The sequence below is a fragment of the Trichomycterus rosablanca genome, chromosome 1 (genome assembly GCF_030014385.1).
Source record: "Trichomycterus rosablanca isolate fTriRos1 chromosome 1, fTriRos1.hap1, whole genome shotgun sequence".
In the NCBI taxonomy this organism is placed as follows: Eukaryota; Metazoa; Chordata; class Actinopteri; order Siluriformes; family Trichomycteridae; genus Trichomycterus; species Trichomycterus rosablanca.
In genome coordinates, this window is record NC_085988.1 from 24,407,674 (window position 1) to 24,431,707 (window position 24,034).

The 24,034-nt window shown below is 38.2% G+C and overlaps 2 protein-coding genes across 3 annotated transcripts in view; both read left to right on the top strand.

Annotated features, from left to right (window-relative positions):
• Nucleotides 1-24,034, top strand: part of LOC134309135 (protocadherin alpha-C2-like) — a 52,024-nt gene that overhangs the window by 7,398 nt on the left and 20,592 nt on the right. The gene's annotated exons all lie outside the window — the stretch shown is intronic.
• Nucleotides 1,928-12,483, top strand: LOC134318181 (protocadherin gamma-A6-like). The gene is made up of 5 exons (XM_062998985.1): nt 1,928-2,686; nt 3,254-3,958; nt 6,308-6,448; nt 6,518-8,873; nt 12,422-12,483. The coding sequence occupies exons 1-5, from the start codon at nt 1,928-1,930 to the stop codon at nt 12,481-12,483; spliced, it is 4,023 nt and encodes a 1,340-aa protein (XP_062855055.1).

Consider the following 24,034-nt stretch of genomic DNA (forward strand, 5'->3'; position numbering starts at 1 on the left):
TAGGCGGTTAGGGTTGCACCTATAAAAAATATAACGGGTCTTACACCGTCATAGGAACATGATCAAAAAAAAATCACAATATTTCATAATGCTTTGCTATCGTTGCAAAATGAAAGCCAACCGTAAACAGCAGAACCGCGACCCTGATCAGTCACACAGCAACAGAAAATCATACTACCACATACAACCACTTATCTGCTTACCTGATCTATATCCATGTGTTGTTCCATTAGGGATATAATCCACTTTATATAAGACCATCTTGTATGTTTCCAGAATATATAAATCCATACCCAACTGTTTTATCCACCTAACTAATGAAAACTATATTTATTCTCTCGGCTTTCCCGGTAAAAAGCTTAAATTAGTGATTCGTTCACTACACTGTCATTTATAGAACAACCAATGAAGAAAGAGATTGAAATTCCGCCCAGAATGTGAATGCTGAAGCTCTGATTGCTTTATACATCTGAATCTCTTCACCAAATGAACCTATTCATGGAGTTGTTTATGCACAACATCATAATGAAACAGAGTGAGTCGTTTCTGACTTGTTAACTCAGTGATTCAGTTCGCAAGCCCGACTCTAAAGCACACAAATGCGTAAATGCTCAGCGGGCCGGATCAAACAGCCTAACGGGCCTAACGGATGTTATTTAAAATGTAGCGAATTACAATTCTTAATACAAAACATACTTAAGTAAAAGTAAAATTACAGGTTGTAAAATCTACTTTAAAAAGTACAAGTACACAAAAAAACTACTCAATTACAGTAACGCGAGTAACTGTAATTCGTTACTTTCCACCTGTAATTATTATTATTATTATTAGTAGTAGTAGCAGTAGTAGTAGTAGTAGTAGTAGTAGTAGAATTAGTATTAAAGTAAAGCAGAAGAAAAATAAAATGCCATAAAGCATTAAAATTTTGTCCACCTTGATTAAATATATATATATTATATATATATATATATATATATATATATATATATATATATATATATATATATATATATATATATATCGCCTTTCCATGGTGCTCCAAACCAGGGTCTTCACTGCTTCACTGTTGTTTACTTCCCTGTTAACTTCCTGTCTTTTTTATTTAATTTAGAAAATTTTCTCTTTAACGTGTGAATGTACTAATTATTTTAATTTACTCAATGAAAGGAACCTTATATTATTATTGTTATTACTACTAGTAGTAGTAGTAGTAGTAGTTGTAGTTGTAGTTTTACTACTAGTACTATTACTACTCCTGCTACTAATTAGATGTGCATATTTGTATATAAACTTTTGCTTTAATTTGTGAATTTCATTTGATCAGTTCTTTATCAACGTTTTTATATTCCCCCCAACGCTAACCATCCTAAAATAGTGTCTCCATTTCTCCGCATGGTGTCAGTAGCCACATACAGTTTAAACCAACTTCTTACCGGCTCCACCTTTCTTGTTTGGTTTTTTTTTTTTCAAGCAGAAAGCTTTGTTTAAAACGAGACGGAGCAGGAGGGGCCCCGCATTGGTATTTTAAACCTGTCATTTTGCTTACCGATGTTGCCAAAGTTAATCAAAAATGATTACGCTTCGGAGTATATTCACGTTCTGGTGGAACCATGTTTTCTTGTGGACGTTTGGCGTTTTATTGTGTTGGATTTGTAGTATAACCGATGCGCAGATTTCATACGTTGTTTCGGAGGAGGCAAGCATTGGAACAGATATTGGAAATATAGCAAAGGATTTAAGTCTGAATATAAAAGACCTTGGACGTCGAGGATTTGAACTCGTTTCTGGACCAAATAAGAGGTATTTTGATGTAAATATGAAAACTGGGATACTGTACATCAAAGAAAGAATAGACAGAGAGGAGCTGTGTAGTCGAGATGTAAAATGTGCATTGGAATTGGAAGCTATTGTTAACTCGCCATTAAATATGTATCGGTTTGAAGTTAACATACAAGACATTAACGATAATACGCCAACTTTTTCAGTGACAAAAACAGAACTGAATATATCGGAATTAGCGATTTCGGGTGAGAGGTTTCACCTACCAAGTGCCTTTGACGCAGACGTGGGGATAAACTCTGTAAAGAGCTACAGATTAACCCAAAATGAATATTTTTCTTTAGATGTCCAGAGCAGTGGAGAACGAAGTGTATCTGCTGAATTAGTGCTACAAAAAGCTATAGACAGAGAAAAGGAGCCTGTAATACAACTCGTACTGACCGCTGTAGACGGAGGAAAACCTCCCAGATCTGGAACATTACAGATCATGATTAAAGTAGAGGACGTAAACGATAATGTACCAGTGTGTGATAAGAGCCTTTACAAAGCCCGTGTGATAGAAAATTCTCCACCTGGTACACCGGTTATTAAAGTCCATGCTACTGATTTAGACGAGGGTCAAAACAGCGAAATTATGTATTCATTCATCAATCAAAACGATAATACACCTATTCAAGCATTTTCAATTGACCCAGAAACTGGACTAATCACAGTGCACGGTGTTGTGGATTTTGAGACACAGAATGCAGTTGAAATTCGTGTTCAGGCCAAAGATAAAGGGCAGAAACCACGAGCCGGACTCTGTAAAGTTTTAGTAGAAATAGTTGACGTTAACGATAATGTTCCTGTAATTTCTGTCAATTCTTTGGTAGACATGGTAAAAGAAGATGCTAGTGTTGGCACAATGGTAGGTTTAATAACAGTAAAGGATGGGGATTCTGGTAAAAATGGTGCTGTCAATCTTAAAATTGACGATTTTGTACCATTTAAAATACAACATACATACAAAAATAAGTATTCTTTAGTAGTCAATAGTCCACTAGATAGAGAAAACGTGTACCAATACAATATTACTATTAGAGCTACTGATGAAGGGACTCCACCTCTCTCCAACACAACTTTAATTAGTGTGCACATTTATGATGTGAATGACAACGCGCCATGCTTTTCAAAGCCCGATATTAATGTTTATGTTAAGGAAAACAGTGCTATTGGTGCTACTATTTATACAATATCTGCTTTTGACCTTGATACTGGTGATAATGCAAGAATATCATATTCATTACTAGAAAGCTCTAAAGGCTCGTCTGTAACATCCCTAATCCACATAAACTCTGACAGTGGGGATATTTACAGTTTACAGTCTTTTAATTATGAACAAATTAAAACATTTCATTTCAAAGTTCAAGCCACAGACTCTGGTGTTCCTCCGTTGAGCAATAATGTGAATGTAATTGTTTTTATTCTGGATGAGAATGACAACAGGCCCGGGATACTTGCACCCTATTCTGATCACGGCTCTGTTCACACCGAAAACGTTCCATACTCTGCTGAAGCAGGCTACCTTGTGGCCAAGATCAGAGCTGTAGATGCGGATTCTGGTTACAATGCATTGCTTTCTTATCACATCTCTGAACCCAAAGGAAACAACCTGTTTCGAATTGGAACCAGCAGTGGTGAGATCAGGACTACGAGAAGAATGAGTGATAATGACCGGAAAATTCACCCTCTTGTTATTTTAATTTCTGATAACGGAGAGCCATCGTTGTCAACCACTGTATCTATTGATATTGTGGTTCATGAAAGCAAAAGTGACATTCAGACTCCGTTCAAAAATTTACTAAGCACGGAAGAGCGTTTCTCAGATTTAAATCTGTATTTGCTGATCGCCATTGTGTCGGTTTCAGTGATGTTTTTATTTTGCCTTATCAGTTTAATAGCTGTTAAATGCTTCAGATTGGATGGTAATTTAAGCAGACGCAGCGCCCCAGTAATCAGCACACATCCTGAGGGGAGCTGGTCTTACTCAAAATCTGCTCAGCAGTATGATGTGTGTTTTAGCTCAGACACACTGAAGAGCGACATGGTAGTTTTTCCTGCTCCCTTTTCGTCTGTGGATGCAGAACTGATTAGTATAAATGGAGAAGACAGAACGCAAACTCTTCTTAATAACGAGAAGGTAAGAACTATAATATTAGATTCGTTGTGATACAAGCTCCTTGTTTTATTAAGATTTCCTAAAAATATTTTACTAGTTTATTGCCCTTGTATTTTATTTTTAACTTTTTTTAAACTTAAATATGTAAGATATTATTAAGTACGATATTACTGTCTTTATTTTTCTCCAATTTATTTTCTCTGCTAATTCTGTGGGCATGCTTTGACATAGGCTTGTCTGTCCATGGTTCCAAAGATCACAATCTTCCTGTACTGTGGTCTAATTTTTTTTTTACTTTGTAAATATATGTTTAAAAATATATCTATACAGATCACATTGTCATGTATCTGGAAAAAGTTGTTGTAGCACATACATTACAGCTTTGGAAAACAGCGCAGGGTTACAGATTCTGCTGTATTATACTGTATAATCTGCTGCACTGTAAATGCAACCTAAAATGTAATTCATACACAATATGTCTTATGTCCTTAACACACAATAATAATTTATTCTGAGACACGGAGCACTATTAATTCAGTTTAAAAAAGTTTTGAAAAAGAAAAGTAGCATACAGAACGGTGTGCAGATCCAGACTCAGGCAGAAAAAGCACTCATTACCCATAATGCAATCGCGTTGCAAACTACAACTACGGGTTGCTATGAGGTTCAATATTATCCAGTACACCACAATATGAATTTAAAATAAGTTAATCATTATAAAATGTATTAATTCTGTCTCATAATAAATACAAATTTTGCCAAACAGTTAAAATGTTAATTTATTTTTTTTAAATAGCTGTGCAAATGAATACTTCATATTAGAACTCTTTACATTATCTTTACATACTCTTTACATGGTTCATACAAAAATGATTAATGAGAAAATACACTTCATGTAAAATATTTGTTAATTGTATTTGTTAATCAGGTAATCAGGGCTGCAATATTTCTTCTTTATAGATTTTTTATCTGGTACATTTGGCCATATTTACCATATTCAAAGGTTTCTGTGTCTGATTGTACTGGCTGTCTGGTGCCATTTTTATGTGTCTGTTGAATTCCAACTTAATTCCAGTACACCTCAGTCTATTCATTCTACTGAATTGGGTGCTAATTAAATGATCATCTGAACCTAATCTTATTTAACAAGGAAAAGTATAAAAACATTGCTGCGGCCAACACTGTTTTCTTGCAATAGGAAAAGCTGCATGGGAAAACAGTGCTAATCTTAAATGTATCTGTAATCTAAAAAAAATAGCTATTGCCCATGCCAAAAAAAGTGAAAAAGTGAGGTAAATAAAGGTTCAGTTCTGACTTCACTGGCAGAGGGATACAGTGTCAGGTGGCTTTTAGTATGTTCTGCATCATGCAGTTTCCATGGAATATAAATTTGCTTTGCTGTTGTATAAGCTGACTAAACAAATTCTAATGTAGTCTGCTTTCAACCTGTTCTTCAATGGTCAGGACCCCCACAGAGCAGGTATTATTTAGATGGTGGATAATTCTCAGCACTGCAGTGACAATGACATGGTGGTGGTGTGTTAGTGTGTGTTGTGCTGGTATGAGTGGATCAGACACAGCAGCGCTGATGGAGTTTTTAAATACCGTGTCCACTCATGTCCACTCTATTAGACACTCCTACCTAGTTGGTCCACCTTGTAGATGTAAAGTCAGAGACGATCGCTCATCTATTGCTGCTGTTTGAGTTGGTCATCTTCTAGACCTTCATCAGTGGTCACAGGACTCTGCCCACAGAGCGCTGTTAGCTTTAATATTTTTGGTTGGTGGACTATTGTCAGTTCAGCAGTGACAGTGAGGTGTTTAAAAACTCCATCAGCATTGCTGTGTCTTATCCACTCATACCATTACAACACACACTAACACACCACCACCATGTCAGTGTCACTGCAGTGCTGAGAATGATCCACCACCCAGATAATACCTGCTCTGTAGTTAGTGTTCCTATGGGGGTCATGACCATTAAAGAACAGGGTGGAACTGATAAAATGGACAGTGAGTGTAGAAACAACGAGGTGGTCATAATTGTATGTCTAATCTCTCTCTCTCTCTCTCTCTCTCTCTCTCTCTCTCTCTCTCTCTCTCTCTCTCTCTCTATATATATATATATATATATATATATATATATATGTATATATATGTATGTATATATATATATATATATATATATATATATATATATATATATATATATATATATATATATATATATATATATATATATATACTGTATATATGTATATAGTTTTTTATATAGTTATTTAACGTTACTGATTGAAGCTGCCCACACGATGTCACTTGTTTTACACTTTGCCTTTGCTAGTCCTGTCTATGATGCTCCTCCCGTTTCAGGGTAGTCAGGCTTTGTTTGGAACACGCCATTGTGCTAACATCCCTAGCGTGGTTCTGTTAGATTCTTTGCAGCTCCAGGAATGGATTTGTACAGTTTTCATTTTTGTTTTGCTCTGTTTATGTAAAATGGCTACATCGGTGGTACACAAATGTTATTTTTGGATGAGCTACTTTATACTGCTCTACTTGTGGAGATTTGTGGATGGACAGGTTGCGTATTCGATATTCGAGGAAGCACCTCCAGGTTCACCGGTCGGGAATTTAGCTAAGGAATTAAATCTAAATGTCCAGGACCTTGAGTCCAGAGAACTCCAAATTGCTACCGGAGCTTATAGCAGGTATTTCGATATTAATTTAAAGACCGGTGTTCTCAACGTAAAAGAGAGACTTAACAGAGAAGATGTTTGTGCATACAGCTTACAGTGCTCTATGGCGTTAGAAGCTGTTGTTAAATCACCACTAAATATTTATAGGTTTGAGGTAAACGTTTTAGATATTAATGACAATTCGCCAGTTTTTCGACAGACAGAGTGGGTTTTAAATATATCCGAGTCTGCTTTTCCAGGAGAGAGATTTACGTTACCGACTGCGTATGACGCGGATGTGGGAAGTAATTCGGTGAAAAACTATAAGCTAAGCCCAAATGAACACTTTTCTCTGGATGTACACAGCGGAGAGAGAAGTGTGTCTGCTGAACTGGCACTACAAAAAGCATTAGACAGAGAGAAACAGCCGGCAATCGAACTCGTCCTGACTGCTATAGACGGAGGAAACCCGCCCAGATCTGGAACAATTCCTATTGTTATAAACGTGCTGGATGTCAATGATAACATTCCGATTTTCAGTAAGTCACTGTATAAAGTAAGGGTTGCCGAACATACACCATATGGTACGCATTTAACGACTGTGTTTGCCAGTGACTCGGACGAAGGACCTAATAGGGAAATCGTGTATGCGCTTATTAACCTCGAAAATGACAAAACTACCAGTTTATTCTCAATAAATCCAAAAACCGGTGAAATTACAGTGAATGGTGACATAGATTATGAACGGGAAAACGCAATTGAACTTCGAGTACAGGCAAAAGACAAAGGTCATAATCCAAGAGCTGCACTGTGTAAAGTTTTAGTAGAAATTGTTGATATTAACGATAACATGCCTGAAATTTCATTAACATCTTTTGTTGACACGGTTAAAGAGGACTCACCGACTGACACAATGGTGGGAATGATCACTGTCATTGATAAAGATGCTGGTAAAAATGGTCAAGTCACTTTGAAAATCGGAGTCGCTGTCCCCTTTAAGATCAAAAAGTTATATAATAATTATTATACGTTAGCAGTAAATGAGCCTCTTGACAGAGAAAATGTGTTTCAATATAAGATTACCATTACAGCAACAGATGAAGGGGCACCACCACTTTCCAGCACGGCAGTAATTACTGTACACATTTCTGATGTAAATGACAATGCACCACGCTTTCCAGAGCCTTCTATTAATGTTTACGTCAATGAAAATAGTCAGATTGGAACTCTTATTTATACAGTAACTGCTGTAGATCCTGACGTCGGCGATAATGCCAGAATCTCGTATTCATTGCTTGAAAGTTCGAATATATTTTCTGCATCATCTTTAATCAATTTACACTCAGACAGAGGAGATATATACACCCTACAATCTTTTGATTATGAGCAATTGAAAACGTTTCATTTTAAAGTCCAGGCCACAGACTTTGGCATTCCTCCAATGACCAGTAATGTGACCGTGAACGTTTTTATTCTGGATGAGAATGACAACAGTCCCGGGATACTCGCACCTTATTCTGAACACAGCTCTGTTCACACCGAAACCATTCCCTACTCCTCTGAGGCGGGATACTTTGTGTCCAAAATCAGAGCTGTAGACGCTGATTCTGGTTACAACGCACTACTTTCTTATCACATCTCTGAACCCAAAGGAAACAACCTGTTTCGAATTGGAACCAGCAGTGGGGAAATCAGGACTAAGAGAAGAATGAGTGATAATGACCTGAAAACTCACCCTCTTGTTATTTTGGTTTCTGATAACGGAGAGCCCCCACTATCAGCCACTGTATCTATTGATGTTGTGGTTGTTGAAAGCACAGATGACATTAAGACTCAGTTCAATCATATGCCAAAGAAGGAGGAACGTTTTTCGGATTTGAATCTGTATCTGCTTATCGCTATTGTTTTGGTGTCAGTGATTTTTTTACTGAGCTTCATTAGTTTAGTAGCTGTGAAATGCTACAGGACAGACGAACATTTTAGCAGATACAGCGCTCCAGTGATCACAACACATCCTGATGGGAGCTGGTCTTACTCCAAATCTACTCAGCAGTATGACGTATGTTTTAGCTCTGACACACTGAAGAGCGACGTAACGGTTTTCCCTGCGCCATTTTCTTCTACTGATGCAGAGCTGATCAGTATAAATGGAGGAGACACATTTAATCAAATCCAAACTCTCCCTAGCAAAGAAGAGGTAAGATTGTACATTTTTAGGTTTCTGGAATGCATTTTTTTTGGTAACTGTCTAGTGTATGCAGGTAGTATGGATGCAACACATCACACTCCTGTCATAAATGCCTTCAATCTTTGTATGGAGTTTGGCTTAATTTCTCTGTGGGTTTTACTGTGCACTTTAATTTAATTTCATTGCTTGCTTTAGTCAGTAATTTATTAAGGATTTATTTAAGGTTTATGAACAAATAAATTAGTGGACCAAAGATACTTTGTGTCTCTACCACATTTCTAATCTTTCTTTTATTATTGGATTTTGAATAAAAGTTTCAGGATTTACTTTACAAAATCATTTGACCTTACACAAGAGTTTGGAATGTGTCTGTGGGAAACTGTGCCTATTCAGTCAAACAAGCACTTAAGTTAGACACTGATGTTGGACAAGAAGGCTGGTGATGGTTTGCAATCATTGTATAAATTATTCCAAAGTACTAGGGAATTGGGTTGAGGGCATAGCTTTTCACAAGCCACTGGAGTTCCACAACAAACTCGTGAAAGCATGTCATTTTAAACCTCATTTTGTGTACTTTCATGTTGAAACAGAATCAAACACTTCACAAGGCTAGGCTTTATTTTATATAACAGAATTATACATGATAGCAATATTTGTGGCAAAAACACTGTATAGTCAACCAAGAATATCAGGGTAGGAATATCAACATATGTATTTTATTTTACATTGATTTTCATCTGTGAATATTTGAACTGGTTTTCTTAAAATATGAGGTTATGTCCACACACAAAAAGATTGCATTGGATGGTTTTTTTTTATTGCAAATATTTCCACATTAAAATATATTAAATTAACAGCAAATGTTGTATATACCCCTACACCTGGAAAACTTTACAATTTAAAACATCTGAAATGTTTAAAATTGTGAGGGTGGAGGTGCAGTTTGATGAGTGTGGTTCTCTTTGAACTGCACTTGAAAGTATTCTCTGTGACTAATCAAACCTTTCTATATCTGATGACAACACTTACCTGTGTAAGTGTCAGGGCTGAGTCCTCTGACTACATGACTTTCTGACTGTTTGCTAATGCTAGCTCTCTGGTTTTGTAGCTGTTACTTTCTTGTTTCCAGTTAGCATTTGAGTTTTAACTCACTAGGGTAGTTGGTGGTGTTGCATCTGTTTGTTTGGGGGAGTGCTTGTGTGATTCCCCTTGAGCCTGTGTGTATTCCATTATTCATGTCTCTTTGCTCCAGTGATGGATCACCTGTCTTTTCTGACCTCTAGAATTGCTATTTTTGTTTTATGTATTTCTTGACTTTTCCTGTCTTTAATTTTCATGGCTTTTTAGTCAAAATATTGTTTTGGCTTTGTTAAGTCTCCTGCATTTGGGTTTATTTCATCAACATCGCAGATGTGGGTTAAACTTTCTTTTTTTTTACTACTACTAATAATTGTACTAACAATTTATTCTTATTTTATTGAATGTGTTGTATTGTTTTAACAAAGGGTCTGTGTCCTTGTCCTTTTCTATAATTGGATTTTCTCTCACTTTTTCTTAATTTTTTCTTTCATTCTGGTAGCACTGTTGTTTCACAGCTAGAAGGTTCTGGGTTTGATTCCCAGGTGGAGCGGTCCGGGTCCTTTCTGTGTGAAGTTTGCATGTTCTCCCTGTGTCTGCATGGGTTTCCTCTGGGAGCTCCAGTTTTCTTCCCACAGTCCAATAACATGCAAGTGAGATGAATTGGAGATACTAAACTAATGTATTTTGTGTAAACAGTAACTACCTGACATGAATGTAGCCAAAGCGTGTAAAAATCATGACTTTAAAAATCTAATGAATTAATAATTCTTTCATTCTTGACTAATTTTACCTCTGTCCTCTGCAAAATGTAATGTTGCAATTTTTTTTATTTTTTTATTTTATTTTGCCAATACAGCATGAGTGTGGCCCTTTTATCATATCACTGCTGGTACAGTGTATCACAAAAGTGAGTACACCCCTCACATTTCTGCAAATATTTTATTATATCTTTTCATGGGACAACACTATAGACATGAAACTTGGATATAAGTTAGAGTAGTCAGCGTACAACTTGTATAGCAGTGTAGATTTACTGTCTTCTGAAAATAACTCAACACACAGCCATTAATGTCTAAATGGCTGGCAACATAAGTGAGTACACCCCACAGTGAACATGTCCAAATTGTGCCCAAAGTGTCAATATTTTGTGTGACCACCATTATTATCCAGCACTGCCTTAACCCTCCTGGGCATGGAATTCACCAGAGCTGCACAGGTTGCTACTGGAATCCTCTTCCACTCCTCCATGATGACATCACAGAGCTGGTGGATGTTAGACACCTTGAACTCCTCCACCTTCCACTTGAGGATGCGCCACAGGTGCTCAATTGGGTTTAGTCCATCACCTTTACCTTCAGCTTCCTCAGCAAGGCAGTTGTCATCTTGGAGGTTGTGTTTGGGGTCGTTATCCTGTTGGAAAACTGCCATGAGGCCCAGTTTTCGAAGGGAGGGGATCATGCTCTGTTTCAGAATGTCACAGTACATGTTGGAATTCATGTTTCCCTCAATGAACTGCAGCTCCCCAGTGCCAGCAACACTCATGCAGCCCAAGACCATGATGCTACCACCACCATGCTTGACTGTAGGCAAGATACAGTTGTCTTGGTACTTCTCACCAGGGCGCCACCACACATGCTGGACACCATCTGAGCCAAACAAGTTTATCTTGGTCTCGTCAGACCACAGGGCATTCCAGTAATCCATGTTCTTGGACTGCTTGTCTTCAGCAAACTGTTTGCGGGCTTTCTTGTGCGTCAGCTTTCTTTCTGGGATGACGACCATGCAGACCGAGTTGATGCAGTGTGCGGCGTATGGTCTGAGCACTGACAGGCTGACCTCCCACGTCTTCAACCTCTGCAGCAATGCTGGCAGCACTCATGTGTCTATTTTTTAAAGCCAACCTCTGGATATGACGCCGAACACGTGGACTCAACTTCTTTGGTCGATCCTGGCAAAGCCTGTTCCGAGTGGAACCTGTCCTGGAAAACCGCTGTATGACCTTGGCCACCATGCTGTAGCTCAGTTTCAGGGTGTTAGCAATCTTCTTATAGCCTAGGCCATCTTTGTGGAGAGCAACAATTCTATTTCTCACATCCTCAGAGAGTTCTTTGCCATGAGGTGCCATGTTGAATATCCAGTGGCCAGTATGAGAGAATTGTACCCAAAACACCAAATTTAACAGCCCTGCTCCCCATTTACACCTGGGACCTTGACACATGACACCAGGGAGGGACAACGACACATTTGGGCACAATTTGGACATGTTCACTGTGGGGTGTACTCACTTATGTTGCCAGCTATTTAGACATTAATGGCTGTGTGTTGAGTTATTTTCAGAAGACAGTAAATCTACACTGCTATACAAGCTGTACACTGACTACTCTAAGTTATATCCAAGTTTCATGTCTATAGTGTTGTCCCATGAAAAGATATAATGAAATATTTGCAGAAATGTGAGGGGTGTACTCACTTTTGTGATACACTGTATGTAAAGTAAATGGTTTTCATTAGAAATGTCACAGTGGTGCTCTTGTGGTACAGGAATGTATGCTAGGGAGTGGCTGAAGTCCTGCAATGGATTGGTGCTCTCTCCAGAGTATTAATATATCAGTATATGCATATCAGAATTAAAGCTCAAATCCTGATTTATACTGATTTACATTTAGTGGTATTTGCAGAGAGTGATAATTTTGCAGTTGATTCTTTTTTTCATATGCTATATGAATGCTATTTTTATATGAATTCTATTGTAATACATATGCTATTGTTTTTATTCATATACAGTGGGGCCAAAAAGTATTTAGTCAGCCACTGATTGTGCAAGTTCTCCTACTTAGAAAGATGAGAGAGGTCTGTAATTTTCATCATAGGTACACTTCAACTATGAGAGACAAAATGAGAAAAAAAAATCCAGGAAATCACATTGTAGGATTTTTAAAGAATTTATTTGTAAATTATGGTGGAAAATAAGTATTTGGTCACCCACAAACAAGCAAGATTTCTGGCTCTCACAGACCTGTAACGTCTTCTTTAAGAAGCTCTTCTGTCCTCCACTCGTTACCTGTATTAATGGCACCTGTTTGACCTCGTTATCTGTATAAAAGACACCTGTCCACAGCCTCAAACAGTCAGACTCCAAACTCAACCATGGCTAAGACCAAAGAGCTGTCGAAGGACACCAGGAAGAAAATTGTAGACCTGCACCAGGCTGGGAAGAGTGAATCTACAATAGGCAAGCAGGTTGGTGTGAATAAATCAACTGTGGGAGCAATTGTAAAAAAATGGAAGACATACAAGACCATTGATAATCTCCCTCGATCTGGGGCCCCACGCAAGATCTCATCCCGTGGGGTCAAAATGATCATGAGAACGATGAGCAAAAATCCCAGAACTACATGGAGGGACATGATGAATGACCTGCAGAGAGCTGGGACCAAAGTAACAAAGGCTACCATCAGTGACACACTACGCCGAGAGGGACTCAAATCCTGCAGTGCCAGGCGTGTCCCCCTGCTTAAGCCAGTACATGTCCAGGCCCGTCTGAAGTTTGCCAGAGAGCATATGGATGATCCAGAAGAGGATTGGGAGAATATCATGTGGTCAGATGAAACCAAAATGAAACTTTTTGGTAAAAACTCAACTCGTCGTGTTTGGAGGAAGAAGAATGCTGAGTTGCATCCCAAGAACACCATACCTACTGTGAAGCATGGGGGTGGAAACATCATGCTTTGGGGCTGTTTTTCTGCAAAGGGGACAGGGCGGCTGATCCGTGTTAAGGGAAGAATGAACGGGGCCATGTATCGTCTTTTAAGCCAAAACCTCCTTCAATCAGTGAGAGCATTGAAGATGGAACGTGGCTGGGTCTTCCAGTGTGACAATGATCCCAAACACACCGCTCGGGCAACGAAGGAGTGGCTCCGTAAAAAGCATTTCAAGGTCCTGGAGTGGCCTAGCCAGTCTCCAGACCTCAACCCCATAGAAAATTTGTGGAGGGAGTTGAAAGTCCGTGTTGCCCAGCGACAGCCCCAAAATATCACTGCTCTAGAGGAGATCTGCATGGAGGAATGGGCCAAAATACCAGCTATAGTGTGTGCAAACCTGGTGAAGACTTACAGGAAACGTTTGACCTCTGTCATTGCCAACAAAGGTTATGTTACAAAGTATTGAGTTGAACTTTTGTTATTGACCAAATACTTATTTTCCACCATAATTTACAAATAAATTCTTTAAAAATCCTACAATGTGATTACCTAGATTTTTTTTTCTCATTTTGTCTCTCATAGTTGAAGTGTACCTATGATGAAAATTACAGACCTCTTATCTTTCTAAGTAGGAGAACTTGCACAATCAGTGGCTGACTACATACTTTTTGGCCCCACTGTATAATGCTATATGCTAAGTGCAATCTTATTTCAGTCTTTTTACATTGTTGAAACAGACTGTTGTCTGAAAGAAAAAGAAAAAACTTAACAATGGGTGTGGGCTCTTTTAGTCCAACTCAGTGGTGCTTTTTATAGTACACTTAGTATATGGCTTGTGTATTAGAATATGGCTGTTATTTGATTTTATCTTGCTTATTCTTTATTTTTTCTTTCATTGTTGACTAGTTCTATCTCTGTCCTCTGCAAAATTTAACTTTGCAATTTTTATTGGTGCCACCCAAGCTCCCATAACTATTATTATTATTATTATACATTCTTATCCTGGGTTCAATCCCCAGATGGGGCAGTTTGTCCTTTCTGTGTGGAGTTTGCATGTTCTCTATGTGTCTGTGTGGGTTTCCTCCTGGTGCTCCGGTTTCCTCCCACAGTCCAAAGACATGCAAGTGAGGTAAATTGGAAATACTAAATTGTCCATGACTGTGTTTGATATAACTTTTGAACTGATGAATCTTGTGTAATGAGTAACTACTGTTTCTGTCATGAATGTAACCAAAAGTGTAAAACATGACGTTAAAATCCTAATAAACAAACATATCCAAAATTTGTTTGTATCTGCATAGATGTTTAGTCTGATGTGCTGTAATGTGCTTCACATTTCAGCTTTTAGAGTATACCTGTCACATTATTATTATTATTATTATTATTATTATCTGCTGTCTGTGGTGCTGAAAGTGTGGTCAGCACTGTATTCTTGTTCTGAATTCTTACTATAGTCTGCTGTCTGTGGTGCTGAAAGTATGGTCACCTCTGTTGTTTTGTATTCTAGTTCTGAATACTTGGTCACTCATCCTGCTTTAATTTATCACATTAACACACTTACATAAAAGTGTCTTAGGAAATGTTCTGTTTGGTTTAAACATGCTATATTGTTATGGACCTACGAGGCGCACTGTCACCTGATTTGCTTCTTTAATGTTGTGTGCGGTCACAGAGGTTGTGTGCAGCTTTTGCTACACACCCAATTTCCAGAAAAGCATTTTCTAAAAACACAAAAAAGTAAAAATTAATTCATTAAATCACTTAAAATTTTATTGAACTGATAAAAGTACAAAGATAACATTTCATTGTTTTCATTTACAAATCTGATTGTATTTTCAAAATATAAAAACAGCATAATGTGTAGCCTGCAACACACTCAAAAAGTTGAGACAGGCAATATAAGACTGATAGTGTTTGTTTGTTTGTTTATTAGGATGTTAACATCATGTTTTACACACTTTGGTTACATTCATGACAGGAACTGTAGTTACTCATTACACAAGGTTCATCAGTTCACAAGGTTATATCGAACACAGTCTTGGACAATATTGTATCTCCAATTAACCTCACTTGCATGTTTTTGGACTGTGGGAGGAAACCGGAGCACCGGAGGAACCCACATGGCCACGGGGAGAACATGCAAACGCCACACAGAAAGGACCAGGACCACCCCACCTGGGGATCAAACCCAGGACCTTCTTGCTTTGAGGTGACAGTGCTACCCACTTAGCCACTGTGCCGCCCTGACTGATAGTGTACTAATTATACAAGTAACACTGTTCTAGAAGGTTCTACAAATAACAGTTTAACTGGTAACAGATGCGGTAATCAGTTTTAGGGTTGAGTTTTACAGTTTTACAATATGGGTCATGATTCATCACTTCATGCCAAACTTTGTGAGAGAATTGTCAGTCAGTTCAAAGACATTGTTTCTCAGCTCAGGACTACAAAAAATATTTAAGTCTTTTACCATCTACAATTCATAATATCATAAAAAGATTCAGGGAGAGCAGAAACCACTGCTGAATGTGTTTGACTATCAAGCACTCAGGCGGTATTGTTTTGAAAACCGTCATGCTACTGTGATGGGCTCAGAGTACCTTAGAAGATCATTGTCAGTTAACAAAAGCAGCTAAGAAATGCAACATGAAACTACTATGCAAAAAGGAAGCCAAATCTTAATTTTGCATAGTAACACGGGTGTGTTCTTTGAGACCAAAGTCATCTTAGATGGACCAAAAAACAGTGGAAATTCATTTGTGGTCAGACAAGACTCGTTTCAGCTTGTTTTTTAGAAAAACAGATTCTACCATCTAAAAATTAAAAGGACTGGCCAGACTGTTACCAAGGAAAGTGCAAAAACCTGGATCTGTGATGGGTGGATCCGTACTCACAGCAAGGTACTATTAATGCAGAAGCTTATATTGGTATTTCAGAGAGACAAATGCTCCCATCACGACATCATGTTGTCTTTACCCTGGAACTCCATGTCAATTCAGCAGGACAATGCCAGGCCTAATTCTGCTTTTGTATAAGTTACAACAGTGTGGCTTTGTAGTTGTAGAGTGTGTTTGCTTGACTGGCCTGTCTCCTCTTAAAGATGCATGGGGAGAATAATAATCAGAATAAAGCAAACAGTTTTATTTTTAACATGTGTAGTTTGGGTAAACATTGGTAAAAACACCATTTTAAACAGGTGTTGTTTCCATTTCTTATCTGCCCTTTTTGCTCATTTTGCTCCTCTTTTGTGTGTGCTGCATATCAGACAGCCGATTGTTGAACTATATGCCTTGATGGTTTTTTATGCAATTAAAAAAAAAAAAAAAAAAAGAAAGATATGTAAGTGACAAAGTTGGACTAGGTTTGTGTTTGAGGTGTTTTAAAAGACTTTCTAAGAGACTGGTGGGATATCAAGTGCAACAGCAGTCCCTAATGTGTTATGTCTGTGTTCAGTCAGACACACTTGCAGTGTGGTGTGCAATTTAGCTTAAAAAGCCAGAGTATTACTTTGGTCTCAGTGTATGTTTGGATTGTGTATACTTCTGTTGATCTGTGTCTGGAATATGAGGGATAGGAATGGAGAAGTGGGAGAGAGGGAGCAATAAATACCTTGAAATGTTCTGAGGTAGAATGGAGCAGGATAAGGAGACAGGAGCATAAAGGAGGGGGATGTAGGAGGGGGGTTGGGCAGTATTTTTCCATTCAGTTTTGCAGTAGTCCTCTGCATGCATGCTGAGCTTGCAGCTTTCACATCATTATTGTTAACCACGCCTAAACTGCCTTCTAAGCCAGATTTTACTGATGCAATGTCTGCACAGTACAATCTGCATATGCTGTGCTGCCATGCTGTGTCTGTGCATTACTATTTGTATTTAGGTGCACATTTGTTTTTAGATTTTATATTATTTCTATTTTCATGTTCTGTGCTGCAAAATGTGTTAAATCGTTGTTTTTATAGACAAATGTGCATGGTGGTACAGATGTTAAATGAAGATGGCACACAACAACATGGGTCAACATGGGACCCAGCTTGAATTCTCATCTTTAATGACTGGTGCTTGGGTGGTGGGCTATAACACTAGGCCACCACCACTAAGATCCAGGTTTAAATCTCAGCTGTGCTATAGATGTGATTGACGATGTCTGAGAGGGAGGGTGGCTTCCTGTCTGGGGTATTCCTGCCTAGCACTCAGCTTCAGTTTGTGAGAATGTAAATGATGTAAATATAGTTTGGCATGTTCTCTTGTTGTCCAGATTTCTTCCTTGTATTTTGGGTGTCTTCCAACCAGCAAACATTTAGAAGGGAATTAGCTACTCTAAATTCATTAGCTACTCAAAAATTTAATGTTTTTTGCAGAAGTATGTGATGTTAAGTGTGGTTCTCTGTGATGAACTTGGTATTGCCCAGTATTGCACCCAGGTGGTGCAAGACACAGTGTCACCTGAAACAGAATGATGTCATTAATACAAGTAATGCCAAGTTCACACTACACGACTTTCTGATTTGTCGGGTCGCTGTACAGTTCACACTACACGACTGAATCTTTTGCACTCGGGAGTCTTTCAGTCGGTGTATATTTCACACTACACGGCTGATCGGTGATAGGAGGTTTCACACTACACGATCAATCACCAACTGGAATCACAGGCGAGCTTCTCTGGTCTCCCAAACTACGTTTTGTCACGAAAACAAACGTGAGAAGTGACGAGAGGTTTAATGATACCACGTCCAAAAATGCACGTCAACAAGTAGCGAGTGATCAAAGTTGTTTGTGCGCTGATGTGCAGCGTAAAATCAAGGAGGAAAAATAAATGAATCTGAGTGGATTTGGCAACACGAACAGTATGGATTGTTCTATAGTAAGTTGGAGGTTAATTAATATTTTTGCAATGCAACGTTGGTGTTTTGTAGAGAACGATCAAGTCAGAAATACTGTAAAACGTGTGTATTCTGATATAAACTATATTATGCCCCTGTCCCACCTGTTTACACTCCTCCCCGGTGTTTCCCCTCACACCATATCTTGCGTTCTCATTGGCTGTTCGACATAGCACTCACTGCCAGGCGTGCAACTCAGATCAGATATCTGACATGCTAGAAATCTCGATCCGGTCGCCGAGCGCTCGGCGAGCCGGTCGGATCGAGTTGTTGAGTAGTTCACACATAGCGAACGCCGAGTTGCTCCCGAGCCGGCAAATCTAGCGCCGACCAGTCTCCGAGGGAAAATCAGGGCAAAAATCGTGTAGTGTGAACTAGGCATAAATGGAAATAAATATACTGTGTTTACACAGTGCACATGGCTAATATCAAACAGCCAAATACATGAAGGTGTGTATTTGTTTATGTTACTTTTTATTTTGCCACATTAAGAATGTTATGCAATAGAGAAAGAGTATGAGAAGGAGAGAAAGAGAGAATGACCCTAATTATTAAAATGTGCTTTGTTACTCAGCATGTCACTTCTACCCCTTAATCTGAACCATCCCCCGGCTCCTCCAGTCCTCACAAACTAGATTTAGTAGTTTACATTTTGCAGATAAATGAGTTTTAATTGATTGATCAACCTAAAATAATTCCACTTTAAAAAAATATAACATTTAAATCTTAACATTGTCCTTTAGTCAGTAATGAATTCACACACAAATTATAGATTTCCTAGTTAACCGGACTGTTAGTTTGGGCTGAACAAACATGAAACAAATCTAGAAAACAATATTTAAAATGCTGTTTATTCCAAGTGGTTATTCCAGATTAAACACTTCATTATTAGGTGCACCCCCAGTAAGCATAGTCGAGTAAAAGTCCAAACATAGCATTTAACTAGGCATATTCTGCAAACACATTTTATAGTCTTTGGCACAATTTACTATCATTCAGTGATAGTCTTTTACATGAGTTGTCTTACTGCCTGGGACAAGGTCTGCTTCACTTCAAGCACAAATCTTTTAAGCAGTTACAGCGATGTAATTCTTGTCTGCTGTGTTATATATCATTGTCCACTGTCCAGTTATCAAGGCCAAGCTTTACAATCCCAGCCTGTATGAAACAATTTGGCAGCATGAATAAACATACAGTCTAAAGAGGTATTACAGGGTTGTGGAAGGCTTCTCCCACACTTATGGCTTTGATGCACCCCCCCATGTGCACATGATGTTCCTCTCCAGCAGATGCTATAGCAGCTTTTAAGCAGCTTTGACATACATTTCCTGCCCCCCTTATTTGGGGGATTTGGAGTACAAAATAGCAGTTTTAAGCCAGTGGATTTAGATAACTGTTAAACAGTGTGATTTATTACATTATTATATTAAATCTTTTAAGCTGTTAAACTGTGATTCATTACATTATTATATTATTTTGGAGTACAAAATAGCAGTTTTTAGCCAGTGGATTTTAGATAACTGTTAACAGTGTGATTTATTACATTATTATATTATTTTAGAGTCTGTTGCCAGATTGTTAATAATTGACATTCTTTTCTGTAAGACATAATACATGATTTATTTCCATTTTGAAAGTTTCTTTGTTTAGTGTACCATCCAGTTTTTCCTTAGTATGTCATTTAAGCCTAGCTGAACCAGCTCTTTTACTGTTCATCCCAAATAAAGCTAATATAAAGTACTTAGAAGTCAAGGTGGCTTGCATTTGTTTTTGTGCCTTGTTTTTTCTGGTTAAAACATATAAAGATTTCTTTGTTATTTGTACATTTATTTTATTTATTTGGCAAATCATGGTCAGTGAGAGCTGCATAGAAAATATATTTTCTTAATTACTTTTTTTTTGTGGGGGGGGGGGGGGGGGGGGGGGGGGGGGCAGGTGGTCTGAGCATAATCATGTTATGATCTTTTGGATCTCTTTTGGATGTAACTTTTGGATGTCTATGGTTTGAAGTAGGGATGCATCGATACCATTTTTTCCAAACCGAGTACGAGTACAAGTACATGTATTTTTGTACTCGCCGATACCGATACCTATTTAGAATGATGCAATCTGGAGCATTATGGAATAGTGTAGTTTTTAGTGTAAAATAGTGCAGTGGAACAGTTGCTTGGGTTGCCATCACTAATTGTAAAAAAAAAAAAAAACACCGCACAGACATCATTGAGAAAGCTTCTGACAAGCTAACGTTAACGTTCATTAATAAACGCACGTAATTAACGTTGTGCACATCATACATGCGATGCGATTCTGCTGATTTAAATATTTACTTTAAAAGGATAATACAGTCCGATCCCATCTGAGCCGATTCTATCAGCACATACTGTACATTCGTGGTTCACCTCGGTAAATCGTAAACGACTCTGAGTCGGCTCCCGCTCTGTGATAATAACCAGTATAATTAAGCCTGAGCTTTATAATGTAAGCGAGTCACACAAAATGTTCTGTAGTAGTTGGTGTTTATTTACAACCGCATCATTCATTATAACAGTAAACACGGAGAGATGACTGAGAAAAGAAGCTTAAAATGAGTCGACTCCTGAATTACTTGTATCGACACTGTGAACAGAGTATTAAAGACACACACACACGTCCTATAACAGCGGTCGCTGCTTTTGTAACCGGTCATCTTCGCTGTTAGCTCTATTTTGAAGGTTTTTGTTTTTTTTCAAACGGAACTAAATAACATTAAACGTGCGTGTGAGCGTGGTCAGTGAGAATAATTCAATCTGTCTCCCGTGGGTGAAAAATGAATTGCTTTAGTTTTAGAAGTAAAAAAAAGGCACAAGGTATCGGATGTTTAGTATCGGAGCCTCATTTGCGAGTGCGAGTACGAGTACGAGTATCGGGACTCATGCATCTCTAGTTTGAAGCATTATTAAAATGGTCTTTTGTTTGAAGCCTAGCAATTAAGGTACTGGACTAGTTAGCAGGTTTAAATATAGTAAGTTGGAGGTTAATTAATATTTTTGCAATGCAACGTTGGTGTTTTGTAGCGAACGTTCAAGTCAGAAATACTGTAAGACGTGTGTATTCTGATATAAACTATATTATGCCCCTGTCCCACCTGTTTACTCTCCTCCCCGGTGTTTCCCCTCACACCATATCTTGCGTTCTCATTGGCTGTTCGACATAGCACTCACTGCCAGGCGTGCAACTCAGATCAGATATCTGACATGCTAGAAATCTCGATTGCTGAAGGTTGCTGGTTCAAACCCCACCACTGCCAGGTTGCCACTGTTGGGCCCTTGGACTGTATACTGTAAGTCGCTTTGAATAAAAGCATCTGCTAGATACCAAAAATGTAAATGTATTTTTATTGTCTTTAGATGACTGACATGTATCAGGAAAAATCATTTTAGGATCACATGCTTGTCTATTGCATCTATTGCATGCTTGTTGCTTGTCATTGTTCGTTTTTACTTAATGTTCTGTGGTGCAAATATAGCTATACAATAACTATACAAAAATAACTACTGATACGGACCATGCAGTTGTGTTTGGGATGTGTTTTGTTGCATCAAACCAAAGTACAGGTATTTATTTATTGTTACATCTGTTTAGTACTGTACAATACATCTGTTCAGACCGAATAATTTCTGTTATTTCAGAAGGCCTTGTTCAACTTCCATAACTAACTGATTTAAAATCCAGCATTTAGAGGTCAGCCCACGCTAAGTTACTCTAGGATCCCATACTTGATTTCCATCTTTACTTCTCGGTATGGCCCAGCTGTGCTAAGATTTAATAGTCATTGTAATGTATTCAGTGTCTTACCATGGTATGTTACTATACAAGATAGACTCAGTTACAAGACGACTCAGTTTTTTTGTATTTGTGTTTGTAGAATCGTCGCTATCCTCTGCCTTTTATGCTCATGTGCCATTTCAGTTTTCAGCTTTGTCTTTTCTCCTGTATTACCACTTTACACCCATAGAGGGCTGACTTCAACTGCATTTTAGTGAACTGAATCCAGGATGGAAGAACAAGACCACGTTTTTTACCTTTAAAGGATTGTACCAGTCAAACAAAATTCTATAAACAAATGTAGTCAACATACATTTTTCTTCTAAATGTTGGACTGGTGGCGTAAAAGAACGTGACGTACATAAGGGCAAAGTCTTATGGCGAGACGACTGTCAAAGTTTCTCTGAAGCAGCAAAGGGTGCTCATGGATTAACACATGGCTTCACAACTTATTATATTGGTAGCCTCCCCCCTTTGCCCCCTACACAACATTTTTCCGGTATTCCTGCCTTGCTGCAAATATTTCCTTGGTGGTGCTGGATCCACAGCAACTACACTGGAGCAGCTGCCACATATGGATGAATAAACAGTATGCAATATTTATTTACAATAAACAACAAAACAACTACTATTTATATCTAATTATATCAATTTTTTTCTTAAATAAGACAGACATTTCTTGCACTCCCTGGATATAAAAGAAAATATTTGATGGGGTCATTCTTTATGGCTAACATCTGGAAGAAAAAGAACAAGCAATATAGTTTACTATAGTACACTGTATTTATACTAACTTTGTTAGTACACATACACCGATCAGCCATACCATTAAAACCACCTCCTTGTTTCTACACTCACTGTCCATTTTATCAGCCCCACTTACCATATAGACGCACTTTGTAGTTCTACAATTACTGACTGTAGTCCATCTGTTTCTCTGCATGCTTTGTTAGCCCCCTTTCATGCTGTTCTTCAATGGTCTCTGACTTTACATCTACAAGGTGGACCAACTAGGTAGGAGTGTCTTATAAAGTGGACAGTGAGTGGACACGGTATTTAAAAACTCCAGCAGCGCTGCTGTGTCTTATCCACTCATACCAGCACAACACACACTAACACCACCACCATGTCAGTGTCACTGCAGTGCTGAGAATGAACCACCACCCAAATAATACCTACTCTGTAGTGGTCCTGGGAGAGTCCTGACCATTGAGACCATGCAGAGAAACAGATGGACTACAGTCAGTAATTATAGAACTACGAAGTGCTTCTATATGGTAAGTGGAGCTGATAAAATGGACAGTGAGTGTAAAAACAAGGAGGTGGGTTTTAATGTGATGGCTGATCGGTGTATACTGAATAACCTACATGCACATAAAGAATATACAATGTCTTGTTGTATGGCATAAAATTTGGATGCCATGTACAGTCTAATAAATGTCTAAGAGACAGTAATGGAGTAGTTTTTATATTTTAAAGAAATGAATTATGATTGAACGGACAGGCTTTAACAAACCTAGTTTTTAAATGGGCCAGCCTTCCATCAATGCTGGGCTTGATCTGTTCCAGTTTTCTGTTGGTTTAGATGCAGCACCCTAAATCTTTTTGTTGAAACCCACTTGGCATTGCAAAACTTGTCTGACCGGGCCCCATGTATGGACCCATACTGAGCACTGTTGGTGGGGTGAAGTGCTGCTCACTCATTTTCATCTTTGGCTTGATCTGGTTTTCCTATTTTTTTCTCTACTTTCAAGAACTCGGTTGTTGCAT